The sequence below is a fragment of the Cydia splendana genome, chromosome 21, assembly GCF_910591565.1.
Source record: "Cydia splendana chromosome 21, ilCydSple1.2, whole genome shotgun sequence".
NCBI classification, from domain to species: domain Eukaryota; kingdom Metazoa; phylum Arthropoda; class Insecta; order Lepidoptera; family Tortricidae; genus Cydia; species Cydia splendana.
Window position 1 is genome coordinate 13,659,367 of NC_085980.1, and position 21,662 is coordinate 13,681,028.

The 21,662-nt window shown below is 39.2% G+C and overlaps 2 protein-coding genes across 3 annotated transcripts in view; one reads left to right on the forward strand and one right to left on the reverse strand.

Annotated features, from left to right (window-relative positions):
- LOC134801050 (uncharacterized) overlaps nucleotides 1-15,658 on the reverse strand; it is a 230,117-nt gene extending 214,459 nt beyond the window's left edge. Inside the window, exons 1-6 of the mRNA XM_063773577.1 lie at nucleotides 15,596-15,658; nucleotides 15,047-15,133; nucleotides 11,239-11,396; nucleotides 7,320-7,528; nucleotides 6,168-6,328; nucleotides 1,793-3,342 (exon numbers count right to left, since the gene is read on the reverse strand). Of these exons, the coding sequence (XP_063629647.1) occupies nucleotides 3,275-3,342; nucleotides 6,168-6,328; nucleotides 7,320-7,528; nucleotides 11,239-11,396; nucleotides 15,047-15,133; nucleotides 15,596-15,653 (741 nt within the window). The 5' untranslated portion in view covers nucleotides 15,654-15,658 and the 3' untranslated portion in view covers nucleotides 1,793-3,274. The remainder of the gene's footprint in view (nucleotides 1-1,792; nucleotides 3,343-6,167; nucleotides 6,329-7,319; nucleotides 7,529-11,238; nucleotides 11,397-15,046; nucleotides 15,134-15,595) is intronic.
- Nucleotides 1-21,662, forward strand: part of LOC134801036 (octopamine receptor beta-2R-like) — a 247,043-nt gene that overhangs the window by 57,830 nt on the left and 167,551 nt on the right. The gene's annotated exons all lie outside the window — the stretch shown is intronic.

Here is a 21,662-nt window from a genome sequence, read left to right on the forward strand (position 1 = left end):
CTTTAATAGGATAGTAAAATGTAATAAAATTGGTAATCATTTCACATTAAAATGGTGTTATAATTTTGGTGATCATTCATTATTTTAGGGTGGTAAAGTAGATTTTTTTGGTATTAAATTTTACTAAATCTGGTGATCAGTTAAATAGCAGCCGTTTAAATTTAGTTTAGTTTCAGGTTAATTTGAATGTAATTTATTAATTTAATGATTGAGTATGTTTAGGTATAAGTTTTAATTTCTAATAGGATTCGTTGTATTGGTTTAGTTGTAGTTGGATTAGTTGTTGGAAGCGCTGGTGGCCTAGCGGTAAGAGCGTGCGACTTTCAATCCGGAGGTTGCGGGATCGAACCCCGGCTCGTACCAATTAGTTTTTCGGAACTTATGTACGAAATATCATTTGATATTTACTAGTCGCTTTTCGGTGAAGGAAAACATGGACTAATCCCAATATGGCCTAGTTTACCCTTTGGGTTGAAAGGTCAGATGGCAGTCGCTTTCGTAAAAACTAGTGCCTACGCCAATTCTCGGGATCAGTTGCCAAGCGGACCCCAGGCTCCCATGAGCTGTGGCAAAATGCCGGGATAACGCGAGGATGATGATGAGGATTAGTTGTATTGAATAAATTGTTACTTGTTTTTATTATGTTTCTTCATTTATTCAGTATTTTAATGTATACTTATGAGTGCGAACAGAAGCTCTCTATAAGAAAAAGTGACGAAGCCGTCCACTAGAGGGTGTCGTCACTTTTTCTTTAATATATGTAATCTATGTATGTAAGCGGGTGGCTGAGTGGATATGACGTCCGATTTTTAATCCAGAGGTCGCGGGTTCAAATCCTGGCTCGTACCAATCAGTTTTTTGGAACTTATGTACGAAATACCATTTGATATTTACCACTAGCTTATCGGTGAAGGAAAACATCGTGAGGAAACCTGTATACATCTGCGAAGAAATTCAAAGGTGTATGTGAAGTCCCCAATCCGCAATGGGGGTAGCGTGGGGACTATTGCCCAAGCCCTCTCGCGTTGAGAGGAGGCCTGTGCCCAGCAGCGGGAGGTTATAATTATTTATTTTATAATTTATATAATAGTAGGAACGTAGTGTGACTATGACTTACTTTTTAAAAACACAAATACAAAATATTTAATACCTAAATAATTTAATTTGTTCCCAAAATGGTGTCGTATTTAAAACCATTAGTGCAAATTGCAGCTGCTTATTGCTTATTAATAATAACCCATAATAGTTATTTTGGGCGCTATATTGCATCTTAACGCAATAAGTGCTGCACTCTGGCGGCAGAACATTGAAGTAATACTCCCTATTATAGGGAGTATTACTGCAATGTGCACTAATGGTTTTAAATACGCCACAATTTTGGGAACAAATTAAATTATTTATTAAATATATTGCATTTGTGTTTTGCAGCACTTATTGCGTTAAGATGCAATATAGCGCCCAAAATAACTATTATTAACTAATTTGTTTAGTAAACCATAGACTGTAACATATACATACTAGTATACATAATATATAGTACATACTAGTATGTATAAGTTACAGTGGCAGTACGATTATGATTACAGTCTATGGTTTACTAAACAAATTAATGCTGCAAATTAGTATACATAATATATAGTACTTACTAGTATGTATAAGTTACAGTCTATGGTTTACTAAACAAACTAGTGCTGCACTCTGGCGGCACGATTATGATTATGAAAACACCCATGACTAAGGAACAAATATTTGTGTTCATCACACAAATAAATAACATTACCGGGATTCGAACCCAGGACCGTCGGCTTCACAGGCAGGGTCACTACCCACTAGGCCAGACGGGTCGTCGTCGATTCGTCTAAGATTAACCCTTTACCAGGCTGACATTTCAGAAATGACAATAGTCTTACTCATCGGAAATAGAACGCATGTTTGAAGTGAAGTGAAGGAAATATATATACCTTAGCCTGGTAAAGGGTTAAGGAATATTACGCAAAACTCTGCGTACAGGGCATCACTAACTCAATCACAAGATTCACAAGTCCTGTCGTGAAACACGACAATCAAAAGTTCAGTTTCTGCCTCTCTATCACTATTGTTTATTCGATCGATAGAGAGGCAGGTAACGAAATTTCGATTTTCACGTTTCGCGGTAGACTACCTGTAAACAAACCGCCTTAATGCATCAATGTCAAAGTAAAAACTTCTCAAAAAACTGTTTAAGGCGTATCTGCCGCCTGAGTGCAGCACTAATTTGTTTAGTAATATGTATAAGTTACAGTCTAAGTTAGTAAGTTTTTATAATCATAATGGTTTATTGCAACCAATTCTATGTATCATCAGCATCATCATCTCAGCCATAAGACGTCCACTGCTGAACATAGGCCTCCCCCTTGGACCTCCATACGTGCCGGTTGGAAGCGACCCGCATCCAGCGTCTTCCGGCGACCTTAACAAGATCGTCTGTCCATCTTGTGGGTAGACGGCCTACGCTGGGCTTGCTAGTCCGTGGTCTCCACTCGAGCACTTTTCGACCCCATCGGCCATCTTCTCTGCGTGCAATGTGGCCTGCCCATTGCCACTTCAGCTTGCTAATCCGGTGGGCTATGTCGGTGACTTTAGTTCGTCTACGGATCTCCTCATTTCTGATTCGATCACGTAGAGAAACTCCGAGCATAGCCCTCTCCATAGCTCGTTGAGCGACTTTGAGTTTTGAGATGAGGCCGATAGTGAAAGACCACGTTTCGGAGCCGTAAGTCATCACTGGTAACACACATTGATTAAAGACTTTCTTCTTGAGGCACTGAGGTATGTCGGACGAAAAGACATTACGTAGTTTCCCGAACGCTGCCCAACCGAGTTGGATTCGGCGGTTGACCTCTTTCTCGAAGTTGGACCTACCTAATTGGACTACTTGTCCTAGGTAGATGTACGAGTCAACAACTTCGAGTACCGAGTTCCCAACAGAGACTGGGATGGGCACAACATTGGCATTTGACATAAGTTTCGTCTTGTCCATGTTCATTTTCAAGCCCACCCGTTGTGAAACTCGGTTGAGGTCATCGAGCAGCATGCTGAGTTCCTCCATCGATTTTGCCATGACTACGATTCTATGTATATTATTATGTATTTATCTATATAAGTATGTACTCGTATATCGTCGCCTAACAGCCATAGTACAAGCTTTGCTTAGTTTGGGGCTAGGTTGATTTGTGTAAGATGTCCCCAGATATGTATTATTATTATTTACTTCTTATTATTTATTTGGCCGATCCTAGCACTTTTCTAACTGGAATGTTTTACATCGTTGACACCAGCCATTGTGATAAAACTCCAAGTAGTCTGAAAAAAAAACAACTTATGAAATAGAAGGTGGCATTAACTCCTTTTTTGTATATTAACCCTTCAAGTGGCGGTCAACCCGTTAATGGTCGGATCGAAAAGCAGTAAACTGGCGGCCACCACTCACGGGTCGATGCGAAAACCAGTAAACTGTCGGCCACCAGTGACTGGCTAATGAGGAGTCGCCGTATTTAGAGGTAAAATTGAACGCATTTAAGTATAGTTACGCTCTTCTAGCGCCCAAAATTAGATAGCGATTTAGACAAGGATAGCATACCATAAGAAACACAAAAATAGTTGGTATAGAATTTGTTGGTCAGGACCATTCATTCGGGAGCGACCGCCTTGTCCGAGTTCAGTCGTGATTTTTAAGAGATTGTTTCGTAAAATAAATTGTATATTAAGTTTAATATACAATTTATTTCTCGAAGTCCCTTTTAATGATTTAATCTTAAAAATTAAAGTCTTACTTTAATAATATAGCAATTACCTCCAATCATCAATTTGTTTTATGGTGGTTGTCATTTTTAACAAGGAAATTTAACGTAAGCGTATTTAACGCTGATTATAACGATATACTGTGATTTAATATACTTTCAAACACAAAAAAGCTTAAATCGAGATTTTGTAAAATTCCCTTAATTTGCGCTGACCACCCATCGGGGCCCCGCCACGTGACTGCTTTTGCGCAAATCCGCGGCGCCACTAGACTACTTTTCGCGTTTTCGCTGGCGCCACTTGAAGGGTTAAGTTAAGATTGCATGTGTATCTTTTGACTCAACTGGATCACAAACATTAGCTCACTTATCGGGCATGTATCTATGGGGATTTCACCAGTGTGCAGCATAGTTGCGGCACAAGCATCGCCGCACATTGGTGGGATTCCGCCTTATAATAAGGAGATTTGAACGCGGGAATTGAATTGGATTGGGAAAATCCTCAAGAAACCTGACACCCACATCCAAAGGGTTTAGGCGGAGTATGTCACTTTCTTAGGAGGTCACTTTCGAGTTAGGTCACGTTCTGAGGACGTCAGTCTGAGTTCATTTGCAGTATTGCTTTTGCAGTCTGAATCCGGACGTCAAAGACAGGTTCCCGTTATCGTTTATAGATTCGTATTTCCCCTCAATGGCCACTGAAAAAAACATCCTGTATGTCATACCTACATAAAAGTGGCCTCATGCCGTACAGCTAATCTGATTGCTGGTATCCATTGTTCGTGCAGGCGCACGTTGCACGTGCATGCTAAAAAAGTGAAGTACTCCGAAGTGACGAACACCGAATGTGACGTCCTCAGAAAGTGGCGTTCTCAGAAAGTGACGAACTCCGAATGTGACGACCTCAGAAAGTGACGTCCTCAGACCGTGACCTAACAAGAAAATGACCTCCTAAGAAAGTGACATACTCCGCCTAAACCATCCAACGTGGCCTCAGGAAGTGCGCGGCAAACGGAAACATGGTCGCCCTACATTTCTTTGGCGTCATTACGTGGAACATGAGTTGGGTATATTGGGGACGAGATGGAGAGAGGAGGTTCTATTGTTGAGTTAGTGGGCCTTTTTGAGAAAAAAAAAGCGCTGGTGGCCTAGCGGTAAGAGCGTGCGACATTCAATCCGGTGGTCGCGGGTTCAAACCCCGGCTCGTACCAATGAGTTTTTCGGAACTTATGTACGAAATATCATTTGATATTTACCAGTTGCTTTTCGGTGAACGAAAACATCGTGAGGAAACCGGACTATTCCCAATAAGGCCTAATTTCCCCTTCTGGGTTGGAAAGTCAGATGGCAGTCGCTTTCGTTAAAACTAGTATCTACGTCAATTCTTGGGATTAGTTGTCAAGCGGACCTCAGGCTCCCATGAGCTGTGGTAAAATGCCGGGACAACGCAAGGAAGATGAGATGGGTGGGCCTTTTTGAGTGGCACGTCGACCAAGCAGTGATCTAGTGTGGGCAGCCCTTTTAAGTTCATTACTAATGCGCGTTGAATCTAGGAAATTCCATATTCTTTGGGCCATGGTTCTGTAGCTCATAAGGTTGCTATACCTGCCGCACTAAGTAGGTACTTCTTTTTGACATTAGTGTTAGATAGGAACAAATAATGTTCAATGCAGTCTCCTCCTGACTCCTGGTAGAACCTGCATGCGTATTGTTGTTTTTTTCAATTAGAAATAGATGCCTCAACATCCCTAGATCCAAGGTCTTAGATCACGGCAGGCCTAAGAAGCGCTGGCTGGAAGTTGTGATAACGGACATGGGAGAGAACAATCTCACGCCTAAGGATGCCGAAGACCCGGCAAAGTGGAGAAGATCGAGCAGGAAGGCGGGCCCTGGCACTAGGCCGGGAACACGCTAGGTTGAAGAAGAAGAAACATGAGTTTGTTGAATGATGATGGTCTATCTGTGTAAGAATGTCCCCAATATTTATTTATTTATTTTATGGAGAAGAGAAGAAGAAACACGTGTTTGTTCAACTGGGAGAAGATTACTTAAACTGCCCAGGACCAGAGTCTGTTGAAGATTATGGTACGAGCCCTGTAGGTCTGTTGTGTGTACCCAAATAGAGGCCTCACCCAACACCCACCCACACCCCACACCCAAATAGAACCCTCTATTGGGGCTCGACTCGATTTAGGGATGACTCACGTTAGACCGGGCCGAGTCCGGGCCTAAGCTTCCGGCGCATCGTTTTCTATGGAAAGCATCACGTGATCGCCTGTCATGTCATAATTAAGTAAGAGCCGGAAGCTCAGGCACGGACACGGCCCGGTCTAACGTTAGTCATCCATGATGGACTGGATGGCAAGAAGATGGGATTTTAGATTTTACCTTCAGAATAATGCTCAGCATAATATTTGCCGGTTGACTCGTATCTTTTTAGACAATTCCTGTATGTCACTTCACAAAAACTATGGAAGCCTTTTTGCCTGAAGGCGCCCTCTTTTTCAGGCATAGTCAAGTCTATTACGCATATTGGCTGATTATAATCCCTGAAATTTAAAATTATACCTATTATATAACTGTATGAATGATAGGAACCAATAGGTAACCGATACTTTAATTTTTTATCCAAGAAAGTATGGGTAGGAAACCAATTTCTTAATGTGGCAACATTGTGCATCTATACATAAGGAGCACAAAAAATAATTCCATATTTATTTCAGTACCTACGAATGTGTTAATTGATTAATTTTTCACACCATTCTTCGTTGTTGAACATGAGCTTGTCTCTTTCTCTTTCGGTGTGCACGTGCATATATATATTATTTGTTGCTTTCCTTGGCGAGACTAACGAGCAACTTCTATAAGTATGTATAGTCTATATCTTTAGGTATTTAAATAAAAGTAAACAAACAATTTGTAATTTTTCGGGTAGTTATAACATTTATTTGCTAACCGACCAATTAGAAAACCGCCTGGATCAGTCACTGAACGACCTGACTTTAACCTACATTATTTGATAGTGTAAGTTTTCATCTACGCTCAACTGGCCTAAGGAGCCATTTGAGGGTAGAAGATTTTGTTTACTTTTATTTAAATACCTAAAGATACAGAGTATATTCATATAAACATTATGCAATCAGGGTATTGCCAAGATTGTTAACGAGAGTTTATAGATTTTTTTTTAGTTAGGGTGGGATTCGAACCCAGAACCATCAACTTCATAGGATAACTACCGACCAGGCCAGACCGGCCGTCCAATGTAAGTTTACTTTTTAGGGTTCAGTACCCAAAGGGTAATAAAAACGGGACCCTATTACTGTCTGTCTCTCTGTATGTCTGTCTGTCACCAGGCAGTATCTCATGAACCGTGATAGCTAGACAGTAGAAATTTTCACAGGTGATGTATTTCTGTTGCCGCTTTAACATGATATACTAAAACCAGAATAAAATACATATTTAAGTGGGGCTCCCATACAACAAACGTTTATTTGCCGTTTTTGCGTAATGGTACGGAACCTTTCGTGCGCAAGAACTTACGTATCTCTGTCGCAATTAATCTTCTGCGCTTCGCAAGTTTTGGAATCCTCTTTGATTTTTGGATCTATAGACTCCGCATCGTCGTAGTCTTCAAATTTCCACAACGGTTCGGTTACTGGCAGCATTATATCTCTGTCCAGCTGGCCTATTTGGTCTGGAGCGGGGTGGGCAAAAGGAAGTTGCTTTTTCAAAAGCCCTCTCAGAGTGTCCTGTAAAATGAGAGCAGCTGTAGTGGAGATTGGGGCAACATAAATAAAATAAATAAATATTATAAGGACATTCTTACACAAATTGACTAAGTCCCACGGTAAGCTCAAGAAGGCTTGTGTTGTGGGTACTCAGACAACGATAAATATAACACTTTAAACTCTCGCGTTTTGTACACATATTTAATTACACACAAATAAATAAATAAGTAAATATCTCCGTTGACATTTGTTGGGACGTCAGTCTTTCCGTGACCACAGCTGGTGCAACTCAGCTGAAACGTCGGAATTAAAGGTAAAAACAATGAAATTATATCGCGGTAGACCCGTTTGTGTAATTAACGATAAATATAATATACAAATACTTAAATACATAGAAAACATCCATAACTTAGGGACAAATATCTGTGCTCATCACACAAATAAATGCCCTTACCGGGATTCGAACCCAGGACCATCGGCTTCACAGGCAGGGTCACTACCCACTAGGCCAGACAGGTCGGTCGTCGGAACATTTCCATTTTCACCATATAGGCTGGTTTTAGTGTCACGCGGACCGTCCGTGCGGATCGCTCCGCACCGGACCAATATGTATTAAGTTCAGGGAGTATTATACATTATGTAGAGTAAAGCTGACGACCGTCCGCGCGGACAGCTTTCTCATACAATTTGGCGGTGCGGAGCGATCCGAACGGACGGTCCGCGTGACACTAAAACCAGCCTTAGATTGTTGGCAGTCCTGAAAGCCCTGGTAGCCTAGCGGTAAGAGCGTGCGACTTTTAATCCAGAGGTCGCGGGTTCAAACCCCGGCTCGTACCAATGAGTTTTTCGGAACTTGCAAGTCGCACGCTCTTACCGCTAGGCCACCAGCGCTTACATGTAATGTACTAATGTATAATCTATATTGTAAATGAAAGAGTCGATAAAATATAATTTTCATCACACTCGCTCAGTAAATGTGGAATTGCACGCAGGTTCAGCGGGAGTTATAGAAAAAGCGTTTTCCCTAGGGATTTATGAAATTTCTAGTGCCATAATTAACAGTTTTTCGTCTTTATACTTATTTTTTGTATCGCAAGTGTGATGAAGAACATTGTGTGTACCTCGGGCGTAATAATATTGCAAACTCGAGTCTATAAATCGCTCCGCCAAGCCATCGCGATTTAACTATACTCTTGTTTACAAATTTTAACTTACGCCCCATGGTATGATATTATGTTACGCCCCATGTTGCACAATGTACTATAATATTTAGCACCATGTACAATCGCCCACACTTTTAAGTGTACATAGGTGGACCTTATGCCTTATGTAGTGTTGATGATTGTACCTATAGTCTGTATCTTTAGGTATTTAAATAAAAGTAAACAAACAATTTGTAAATTTTCGGGTACCTAGTTAATAGTATTTTATACAATCGTGATATAATAGAGAGCTTTTCAGTCGAGTACCGTGTTTAGACAACGAAGCTTGCTGAGTTGCCTAGGTAAGGTATGAGATTGAAAAGCTTGATTATATCACTATTGTATACAATATTTTTTCTACGCGTCAACTAAAATAATACTTTAAACTAGTAGAATCATACAAACAAACCAAACCAAATGCTAAGATATGCGAGCAGCCGCGATATCTTCATACTGGTACGCGCCCCGGCGGGCTGGTCAACAACACCACCTCGTAACTCATGAGGCCCTGGTACTTGCTCCGCGCTAAATTCAATTTATAGACAGTTGTTTTCTCGATTTCGGCCACCGTAGCCTATGGAGACTAGTTAGAGACTGGTTAACCCATGGTATAATAATATACTCCGCCTGGTACTCTATTCCCGTCTTTTCTACACTGAAAAAAAAACCTGGTACTGGTAACCAGAATCTGGTTAGCTGTACTATATTGTCTTGTTGTATATGTGACGACAGGACACTTTGTAAACATAACCAGACCATTCTTGTTAAATTAAATTTGTTAATTCTATGAAGTGTATAGTAGTGGGTATAAGACTTTTAGTAAACCCAACTAGCCGGTCTGTTAATGGTTACTAAATAATACAGTAACATATACGTTCCTGTCCTGTTGTTATAACAAGGTATTCAGTATATGTAACTGAACGATTTGTGCGGTGTACTGGTTTTATATTGTTCACGTTACCAGAACCCACTGTGCTAATGGGGCTTCTAAGCGAGCCATATGTTCACTGCAATATGTGGCCGGCAACTATTGGTGTCCTCTTACTCACATGTTAGAGAGGGACACTAATAGTTGCCGGCCACATATTGCAGTGAACATATGGCCCGTTTAGAAGTCCCTTCAGCACAGTGGGTTCTGGTTACGTGAACAATATATAACCAGTACACTGCTCTTCTAGTAAATACAGACAAGTTTTTAAGCACACTTATTTTTTTTATTTTATTGATCAAATAAGTAACACAGCATTACAGTAAAACCAAGGCACTGTGACACTACAAAAGAAAAAAACATTTTGTCTCCACAAAGAAAACAATAGACACAAAAATGACATACAAATTAAACATTGGATTTGGGCGACGACGTAACAGCGTGGCTCCGTAGCGTCATCTGACTCGGCGTAGGATTCGGCAGGTTGCCCCGGAACCGCCGAAACACCACACCCTTCGGCCAGAAGTCCGCGCTTGCGATGGTGTCCTGCAGAGGCCGCGGCACGCGCACTACAAATGAACTGCAGTGCACATAGTGACGCGACTGTAGCTGGTGCACCCTCAGCGTGTAGCCAGTCTTCCGGCGGACGTACTCCACCACCTCGTCGGCCCCGGCGGAGTAATGCAGGCGAGACACGTATAGGACTTTTCCTTAATCGGAGCCCGCACATTTCACTGTGTCAGCAACACGCAAACAACACGCACTTATACTATACACTTGTACTAGTTTACAATAAAATTATGGACAGGATCTACGTAAATAAAACATCGACCGGCCGGAACGTAAGACGCTGGCGTAATGGCTGCCGTTCTGTGACTTGCGCAATTCCTTTCTCCGCCCCCCGCCACCCGCGCATACACCGTGGTGTTGGCACAACTGTTTGATTCGTTCAGACTACAATGCATTATAGTAACCACAACATAATAACTTGTAACGTGTACACTCGTATCTTTATTTTTACATATCAATAGTTAGTGTTACGATGCATATATTAAACGAGACAAACGTTTAATATTTACAACACTTGCATCTTTACATATACAACGAAATTGTAAGCAGTACTAAATTGCATTTAACTAGAATTAAACAGTGATGTTTAAAAAACAAGTTTTACACGATACAACATTTTTTGTTATTACTACCGGATTTTAGTAGGTATAACTATATTTTTAATTACTATACGTTCTGGTAGTATTGTAGAAAATTATTTTTTTCGGTGTAGGTCACCTAACTGACACAAGCCTACGTCATCATGCGACAGCGCTATATGATAATATGCGATAGCGCTATATATAGCGGCCATGTTATTGTGACGTAGGCCTGTGTCACTCTGGGAATAGAAGACCATGTTTTATTAGACCATGGGTTAACCGACCAAGTACAAAACCGCCTGGATCAGTCACTGAACGACCTGTGTACCTACATTATTTGATCATGTAATGTTTTCATCTACCCGCAACGGGCTTAAGGAGCCATTTGAGGGTAGATTTTGTTTACTTTTATTTAAATACCTAAAGATACCGAGTATAAGCCCTTATTACCTCAATAGTAGTTCTAAACGTCGTCGCCTTTTTTTCAAAATAGTTTTCAGTTTGTCTCAATGCTTGTTTCTCTGTGTTACTATTACTTGGTATATTTGTATGCAACTCGTGCAGTGAATCCGTACTCGATTGCATTGCTTCAGTACCCGTACCAGTCACTGACAGTGTCAAAACTGACATATGTGTGAAATGCAAAAAAATTGTACGTAATTAAGCGCAGTTAAGAAGCTGTTGATCAGTCTTAACTTGATTGATTCATTTGTGTTACGAAAATTAACTATGTTATGTAAATTGTATTGTACTTAATTCGTACACATATAAGTCTATAGCATAGCCAACACACATTCATGCATCTAACTTAAATAGAAATGGCTTAACTGTGGTAACACAATGGAATCAATTAACTTTAGACTAATTACAGGTGCTTAACTATGTACAATTTTTTTGCAATTCACTCATATATGTTAATGTCTACGTAAATTACTTTCTAAACATCTCTCTTGCACTTTTTTTTTTTACTAATATGTGAGTACGAGCGAGATGCATAGAAATTAAGTTACGTTCTCCATATCGTTTATGTCAGTGCCAAACTGATGGTAGCCACACTATCGTCAAAGAGAATATGTGACGTTCCACGAGAAAAGGTACCTTATGAGGGTTTCTAGTTTCGGAGATATTAAATGTTTTGTAAAGAGGTGAAATAAGGCTCAATTTTTTTTTATTGTGTGATCTGAAACCTTAATGCGTAACGTTTGTTTACCTGTTTTTATTTTTGTTATAAGTTAGTTATAAGCCTAGTAATGTCGTCTCAGAGTTTAGTAGAAAAGGTACCTTATGGAAAAAAGATTGAAAATTCCCAAAAAAACTAGTCAATACGGGAAAAGAAGTTTGGTAGAGAACTGTATTAGCATTCTGCAAAACTAATTTGATAATTTCAGTTCTGGTTGGGGCGCCTCGCAAATATTATAACCGTACATAGACCGACATCACAAATCCAAGTAGACTGCTATTATACCAAAGTTACTCTCGTCAAGTCTTTCTTAACTAGAATAATCTTCATTTGGTTTGGTCGCATGCAGTAAATCAGCCATTGGTTTGCTGAAAAATGCCAATACCCGACGCCATGCCATTACCTTATGGAATATCTGAGGTCATTGAACCTCAATGCCGCTTATCTTCAATAGCAACCGAAATATATTATTGATAAGAAATAGACGGTTTATACCATCTTAACCCCAAAATATTATTAGTTTATCCTAACTGTTCCATCATCATCATGCCTCATCATGTAACTTGACCACAAGGTACCTTTTCATTACATACAAATTATTGGTCTTTTTTAAGATTATTATGACGAAGAACTAATTAAATTGGGGGCAGTTTAATGTAAATTAATATTTTCTATTCATAAAAGATAAACCATAATATGATTGATATTTTGTAGTGATGTATTATTAGATTTATTTCCATAAGGTACCTTTTCGTAAATGTATGGAGCAAATACTGTTATTGTTATGTAAGTTTAAAGTGGCATAAGGGGTTAAATATAGTATTTATTTGGGGTTTTAGGATTTATTTCATTTGAATGACAGAATTTCTTTCATATGTGCTCAGAAAAATTGATTGTGTGTCACATTAAAAGTAAAAATATTCAATTTTGTGATTTTATATGAAAAAGTCAGAAAATACATTTTCACCTCTAAATCGGTATTGTTTTTTGCTTAAACTGTCTGTCAGTGTCGTTTTCTAATAGATAAAATTTAAATCTTGAGAGCTCATTGCAATCAATCGTGAAAATGAAATAAAACTTTATTTTCAAGAGATTAGTTAGTATACACATAAATCAGTCGATATCAAAAGTTTCTATTTGCATTACAGAACAAGTCGCAATATTTTTTTAATCTCAGATATATAAGGCATTATTATTTGTAGTCAACTATGTAACTTACTTCAGGAACATAGTTTTTTAGGCGGCTAAACTTAAAACTTCTCTATCGTAAAGTTGCTCATTTCACAACATTATTTTCAAAAAATCATATCTCTGTAACTACGCAACCTAGAAGGTTGATCTTTTGTGTTATCGATAGGTTATTTATTGTAGATTACTAGGGTATGCATAACTCCATACCCGCCATAAGGTACCTTTGACCGTGGGACGTCACATATAGTGTATAGAGAGTTACATGGTAAATTATGTAGCTACAATATATTTACTGACATCTTTCGACAGATGTTTAAAACTGTTAGAATGCCTTAATGATGCCAATGACTTTGATCCTTATTCTTTCACTGATATATGTTAAACACTGATTTAAACTTTGACGATCATTAAACATTATTAAATTGCACAACGTATTTAAATTTTAAGATTCCTCCGAGACCACGGAGACAATGCCGTCCTCGAAACGTCGGAGGTAAATCTTAAAACTTAAATACGCGATTAAGTCCCGTTGTGCAATTTAATACTGATATGTGTTATTTTGTTAAATAATGAAATTAACGCCATTTACTCGACAGTAGGCCAAGGGTAATGTCGCCATCGCTCGAAAAGATTGCACCATATTTGGCCTAGTATCGAGTAGATGGCGCTAATTTTAATATTCAACAAATTAACACTATCAGTGAAAGAATAAAGATCAAAATCAAATGGCATTCTAACAGTTTTAATCTTCCGTCGAGAGAGGGCAGTAAATTTACCGTGGCCAAAGAGAATAAAGTCTATAGAGACGGATTGTCAAAGTAAATTATGTAGCCACTGTAAACTTACTGCCATCTTTCGACAGAACATAAAACTGTTAGAACGCCATTTGACTTTGATCCTTATTCTTTAAGTGATATGTGTTAACGTATTAAATATTAATATTCACGCCATCTACTCGACTATAGGCCAAAGGTATGGTTCCATGTTTTCGAGCGATGGCGCCACAACCTTCAGCCTATGCTCGAGTAGATGGCGTGAATATTAATATTTAAAAAGTTAAGACATATCAGTTAAAGAATAAGGATCAAAGTCAAATGGCGTTCAAACAGGTTTAATCTTCTGTCGAAAGATGGCAGTAAATGAACTGTAGCTACATAATTTACCATGACAGTAACTCTCTTCTTCAAATCCTCTTTGCCGTGGCTACATAATTTACTTTGACAGTAACTCTCTATACAATATATTCTCTTTGCTATTGTATGGTATACTTGTTGGTTGGCATTCGTTTGCGGTATTTATAGTTATCTAGCAACGTTACCGGATTACAATAAAGTTAATACAGAAATTGGCATAAATATGGATTCTACAGCGCAAGCGAATACCAACAAACAAGTATACAGGGTGGCAAAAATTTATCGGCTCTGGAGGGAACCCTTAAAACCTTAAGTCGGCTCATTTTACTTTAAGGAAACATTCTTTTATTTTTTTAAATAAACGAAAGTGCATTCAAACATTTTTCATTTTTTTTTTTTTCAATTTTGCTTATATTCTTGACTACTAAATATTCGATTAAATGGATATTTTGTACGACAGACTAGTGTAAGACCTAATGTTGTTTTGGAGAAATGTTATCATTAACATTAACTGTATCGACTAGTAGAATAAAATAGCGAGTGTTTATTTTTTGGAATTTTTAGTCGGTTCGTCGGCACGACAAACGAATTTAAAAAAATCTTTGTATGCAGTTTTCTTTCATTTAAAAATCAATGAATATTTCCTTTAAGTAAAATGAGTTAACTTAAATTTCTAAGGTACTTTCCCTCCAGGGCCCATTAATTTTTTCCACACTGCATACAGCAGAACCAAACTGAAGCCCCGTGATATTACGCATCCGGTCGTTTTCTCCTGAATTTATCTGTTTTGTGGGATCTGCATTTCGCCTGCTTAAGAGATTTCTGCTCACTGTAGAATTGGCTGAAACAACAGATACAATTATTTTATTTCGGTTTTACTTACGAAGTTTCTGCGATACTCAGACATTATTATAGTAATTTACGATACAAGTGCGGAAAATAGGAAATTCACAACAAGTGGCGAATTTTGGCGAATGCGAGTGGCAAATGAAACCGATTCGAGTTGTGAATTACCTATTCGCACGTGTATGACATCGTACAATGTTTTACAGTAGGTTCGGTCCGTAAATAGTTTAAATTACTATTTTTTTTACTCGTAGAAAAAGTATTGTATACAATAATAGTGATATAATCGAGCTTTTCAATCTCGTACCCAATAAGGCCACTAATCAAGCTTCGTCGCCTTAACACGGTACTCGATTGAAAAGCTCTACATTATATCACGATTGTATAAACTACTATTTAATTGGCTTTGCTCCTCATATTTTTTTATAGAATAAAATTTTAGTTAGTAAAGAATTACCGTTAATCAGAACCAAAAGTAATACTATTACTTTATCCATTTTTATACACGTCCACATTGCACCACGATTAAAACTAGATTGAAATCAATTATTGAACGCAACAGACAGTGCACAGCAATTCATTAAAAACAAAAAACTAGTAAAGACGTTCTAAGAAAAACTATAAGTATCTTAATAATAAACATTATATGTAGTGGGTGGTTTGAAAAAGTGATGTGTACCCCAAACTTTTCCATACACTTTTCGCCGGGTAGTTGCACAAATCTCTGTTTTGAGATTTTGCTGGGACATCAGTCAGCCGCGACCACGACCAGTGAAACCTGTGTCGAAACGTCGGTAAATCAAGATAATTGAATAAAATTCGCTTTAGACCCGTCTATAAATGTGAGTTAATATGTGTTTAAAACGCGAAAGTTTAAAATATTACATAAGTATCTTCTTCCTCGCGTTATCCCGGTATTTTTGCCACGGCTCATGGGAGCCTGGGGTCCGCTTGACAACTAAATCCCATGATTTGACGTAGGCACTAGTTTTTACGAAAGCGACTGCCATCTGACCTTCCAACCCAGAGGGGAAACTAGGCCTTAATAGGGATTAGTCCGGTTTCCTCACAATGTTTTCCTTCACCGAAAAGCGACTGGTAAATATCAAATGATATTTCGTACATAAGTTCCGAAAAACTCATTGGTACGAGCCGGGGTTTGAATTGAACCCGCGACCTCCGGATTGAAAGTCGCAGGCTCTTACCGCTAGGCCACCAAAACTATAAGTTGTATTATAAAATAACTGTATCCTGATAATAGCTAAATGATTTACAATTTAATAAGATTTTGTGAAAAAAAAGAAGTAACAATAAACAATAATAACCAGTTTAAATTCAACGAAATAACTGCTCAGGGAACAATGTATTGTACGGAGCACTTTAAAATACAATACAAACACGCAACACAAACAAAAAAAACAAATATATAAACAATACATTACACACAAGATTTAATTTTTTAATAGCTGGGCATTTTCACTTAACTGTGTACCATTAACGGCCGGTTAGCAATCGTGACAATCGTCACAAAACTGACGGTCATTGTCCAACCCTATACATCTTGTCAGGAATGTGACGGTTAGACTTTAATGAAACACGAATTAAGTCGCGGCAGGCGTGGCTCACTCCGCGATTTCGTCGCTTTGCTACAGGCAGCGCGTGGCGCTGTCGTCACCTAGCGGCCATTATCTGTCCTGCGGGCTCAGCACGGTTCCATTTTTATCGCCTATCACTATGCGCGTCCCTTTCGCACTTACATACTTGTTAGAACATGACAGGCATGGTGACAAGCGATAAAAACGCGACCGTGCTACGGGGGCTGATCGTAACAGACGCGTTTTGTTAGAGAGTGAGTCTTCTGTACCTAGTACTATTATTTATTCTGTGGTCGCGGTTTAAAGTACAAGTTAAAATGAAAATGCCAAGCTAGGGATTAAAGATTTGGCATTAAGTCCGCCATTTGTACATTTTTGTATATACTTTGTGCAATAAAGTTTAAATAAATAAATAAATAAAGTACATTATGCGTCCGTCATCAGAAATCTGTCAATAAACATCTTTGGCAGATGATTTCGTCAGATTATCTGGAGGTCTAGCCAAGATGACAATAAGTACATCGAAAAACGCCAAACTAAAAGAAACAATGCTTCATGATGACAGATGTGCAGACACGCCACTATTTCCATACATTATTTAAGTTTCAATTAGAGTTTTCAGTCAATGATTGTCATTTTGGCTTTAGACGACCCCTTTAGATGAGTTCGTCGTATATCCTTCTTCTTCTTTGTCGTCACACTCTTGTCACAGTGGTCGTGGTCGTCATATCAGGGCCGGTGGCAAGCTTCACAATCCGTCGCCATGCTTCCCGTACTGTAGCCCTTCTTGTAAATTCATGGAGTGGTTCATTGAATGCATATTTGACTAGGTCTAACCAACGCATGGGTGACCTATCGCGCCTTGTGTCTTCGACTTTTTCTTGCACTACAAGCAGAGAGAATAGATAGTATAGAGGGGTCCTGTCATAGTAAATTTTGTAGTCACAGTAAATTTACTGCCATCTATCGACACACGACTAAAACTCAAAATGAAAACGTATACAATTATCAATAAAATGTATATATATGGATAAATGATTCTATTATTTTTATATCATTTTGACCCATGTTCATTCACTGATAGATGTGTATATGTGTTAAAATTGTTAAATATGAAACGGTGTCACGCCATCTAGCCGAGCATAGGCCAAAGGTGTGTGCGCCATCTATCCGAGAATGACTTTTTCTTGATTTCCGAGGCACGTTTTTTCCTTAGACTTTATTCATCTTATACGAAGTTACATATGTCTTTGACTACAAGTATATCCTTAGCTAATGTGTTATTCTAAAAAATACACCTTTTTCTGTTACCTAGTTTTCCCTGCACAAGGACTAATAGAAAATATAATTATCTTCCTTTACGTCCATTACTGCCAATGTAATTGCACATTATTTTAAATTAACGATCGTCCTATATCGTTTGGAATTTAAATTAAAAATCAGTTTATGAATGTACTGAATTTTCAATACAGATATTTTGATGTTTCCACTTCAGTGATGTGGGTATTAAGTAATTTTAGTATTTAAGTATTTAATTAATGTTGGTACAGTCGACGTCAAAGATATGTTTATATTTTTCGCCTTATTACAAAGGAATAAGGTGCAAAAGTGTAAACATATTTTTGACGTCGACTGTACAGTCACTTATCTCTTACCGATAGGCCACCGAGGGATCTCTTCCAGTTAACCTTTGAGTAAATGACAAGCAAGCTGATATTTGAGCCAGTTCAAACAAGTTAAAGTTTGACCAAGATAACTCTGCAGCGATTTTGATATTAAAATGACAATTGCACAGTCTGTGATATCCAGTACTCAAAAACTAATTCGAACCCGTCAAACAACTAGGACATCCTATATTGCCGTCTCTTTTGTCATCCGACCTAGATCCAGATTGTGCATTCATCCCACTGCACGCTTTTGACCTATTCTGTCCTGCTCACACACAAAAGGACTTATCTCATTCGTCTCTCTCATTACTTACTGCTTTCTAATATCGAAAATAAAGTACCTACAGACCATTAGCGCAATAGGATGTCATGGTATGAGAACATGCGAAAATCGATCATATTACTATGGGCATAGATACTGAACTGCCCTGTGGCCCGAAATGATCGCAAATCTATCATGGTATAGGAAATATCAGACCATTCAAAATTCGACCTTCGACAAATAGTAATACGGTTCAAAATCGATTTGGCAGATCGAATCACGAAGATTGGTTGTACTCGCAGCGTCAGTCAGAATGACTGAACGGCAGCTCTGTAGCGATAAGCGGATTTCGATAAGTCGTATCTGCATTTAAAATCTCGTTCGATTATGAACCGTGTAGTAAGAGGTTAAGGTATATATTCGAATGGGATTTTAAATGTAGTTACGGTAATGATTAGTACCAATTGCTGGATTGCATGTGGTTGTTAGATAGTACTTAGATGACAAACAGCATGAATGCATGAGTATTTAAAAGCTGCAGTAGTAATGCGAATTCGGAATTAGAAAACACGGCCTGATTCCAACTGGTAAATCAAAAATTTGCTAAATTAAGATATCAGGATCGGATATGTAAGTGTCAAAAAAGCGCTAGGCCTAGCGGTAAGAGCGTGTGACTTTCAATCCGGAGGTCGCGGGTTCAAATCCCGGCTCGTACCAATGAGTTTTTCGGAACTTATGTACGAAATATCATTTGATATTTCCCAGTCGCTTTTCGGTGAAGGAAAACATCGTGAGGAAACCGGACTAATCCTATTAAGGCCTAGTTTCCCCTCTGGGTTCGAAGGTCAGATGGCAGTCGCTTTCGTAAAAACTAGTGCCTACGTCAATTCTTGGTATTAGTTGTCAAGCGGACCCCAGGCTCCCAGCCGTGGCAAAATGCCGGGATAACGCGAGGAAGAAGCTGTAAGTGTCAAAAGTGACGTTTTTGTTAGAAAATACGTCACTTTTGGACAGCCGCAACAGTAATACAGTTGCAGCTAACATTCGAACGTCAACTTCAGTACCTACATTATATAGCGCGAGGTTACATACGCGTTTGCGTTCAGTGTCATTATGTATGGGATTTTGAGTTTCCAAAACGTCGTTGGCGCTGTCAAAATCCCATACAAAAATAGACAACGCAAACGGGAACGCTCGTCACGCTATGGAACGAAATTTACACTACAAGGGCGCGTGATCACGGTGCCGCCTCCGCGCCGAGACCGCACTGCCGCCGCACGGGCTCGTGTACACGGTACCGCCTCCGCGCCGACACCGCACCGCCGCCGCACCTCCGTGCTATGTACACACGAGACGCGTAAAGCCCGCCTCCGGTGTCGCCGCGGAGGCGGCACCATGTACACGCGCCCTAATATAGGGGTTCTGAGCTACGCATATGAAATGAAACCGAAGAAATCGATTCGAAAGTGACCTCAAAGCAATTACGGTTGTCTGTTCGATTTTAATTGGATGCAAACCACATCATTTTGCCTGCAGGTCTGTGCTGTATACCTACATAAATAGATACCATATACATACTCGCCGTAATGAAACATTTTGCTTCGAGCAACACCGGCTTCCGACACGTCGGAAGGGCCCAAGCGATATCTTACCGTAGAAATCGTTTTGCCATTTTTTGCGGGGCGAAACGTGCACACAGTCGCACTTCACACTCACTACATATAAAATGCAATCTATAATGACGACATACATAGAAAATGACACACGTCGAAGACAAATTTTTTGCCGTTTTTTTGCGTAATGGTACGGAACCCTTCGTGCGCGAATCCAACTAGCACTTGACCGGTTTTGTCCCACTCAACTTGGAAATCAATGACTCCCGGTCTATTCATTTTAAAGCCCGTTCCTATGAAAGGAACTGAGGACCGCGAACCACGTTCGAAGTCTTGCCTCTCTGTCGCACTTGTAAATTCGTACGTAAGTGTGACAAGGAGGCAACAGGTCGAATGTTGTTCGCGGTAGGCCCTCTATTGAAGTAATAGAGATAGGTCGTAAGTGCTTATGCAACTCTGACTGTTACGGACTTCACAAACATCTCCACAAGCCAACGTTCCAAAAATATATTAACACGACCATATTGTCAGTGTCTTAAGTGGCCCACTGATTAACAGTCCGCCGGACGGTATCGGCCTGTCAGTTAGAACAAAATTTGACAGTTCCGAATAACTGACAGGCCGATACCGTCCGGCGGACTGTTAATCAGTGGGCCCCTTTAGAGGCGTGTAAACATATTTTTGAAACGTTAGCTTGTAAAGTTATTTATGAACTCTAACTGCCATCGCGAGGTTAACTGGTTAGTTATGAATCTTATGCCCATGACTTTAAGGTCCATTGTTGTTCATAAGTGTTCTTAGTACATTTCTCTTATTAAGTGAGCCAATAAATTTGATAGAGTCGGCACTCGACTATAATTGGATGGAATCTTGAAATGAAAGAACAGAAAATAGATGCAGAACTCCTTTAGATGTTTGGTCCATTTAAAATCTTCTTAGAAAAGATGCCTGAATAGGGTCTCTCGAAAATTAAAAGCGTACTTAGACTATGAAATAAAACTACATCATAATTATATTATTTTCACCACACCAACTGGTAAAGGCTCTTGATTGTTCAAAAACTGATAGCAAAGTTGCATTTTATTCACAGCATGTGTAATCAAATGCAAAATTTGAGTTTTTTTCATGTTTGCTGGTAGAATTGACTTTTAAATGGTGGTTTTGAATGATAACAGTTAATATTTTCTTCGGGTTGGTGTGGTGAAAATTTTTGTGTTTCACTCGGGGGCAAATTTTGTTTAAGCCTCGTGCTATGAAACCCTCGCAACGCTCAAGATTCCATTTTCCGAACCACTCGCTACGCTCGTGGTTCAATTTTGCTTCTTGTGAATCTTTCACTTGCTCGGGTATCAATATTAGCACGAGCGGTTTTAAACAACAACTTTGT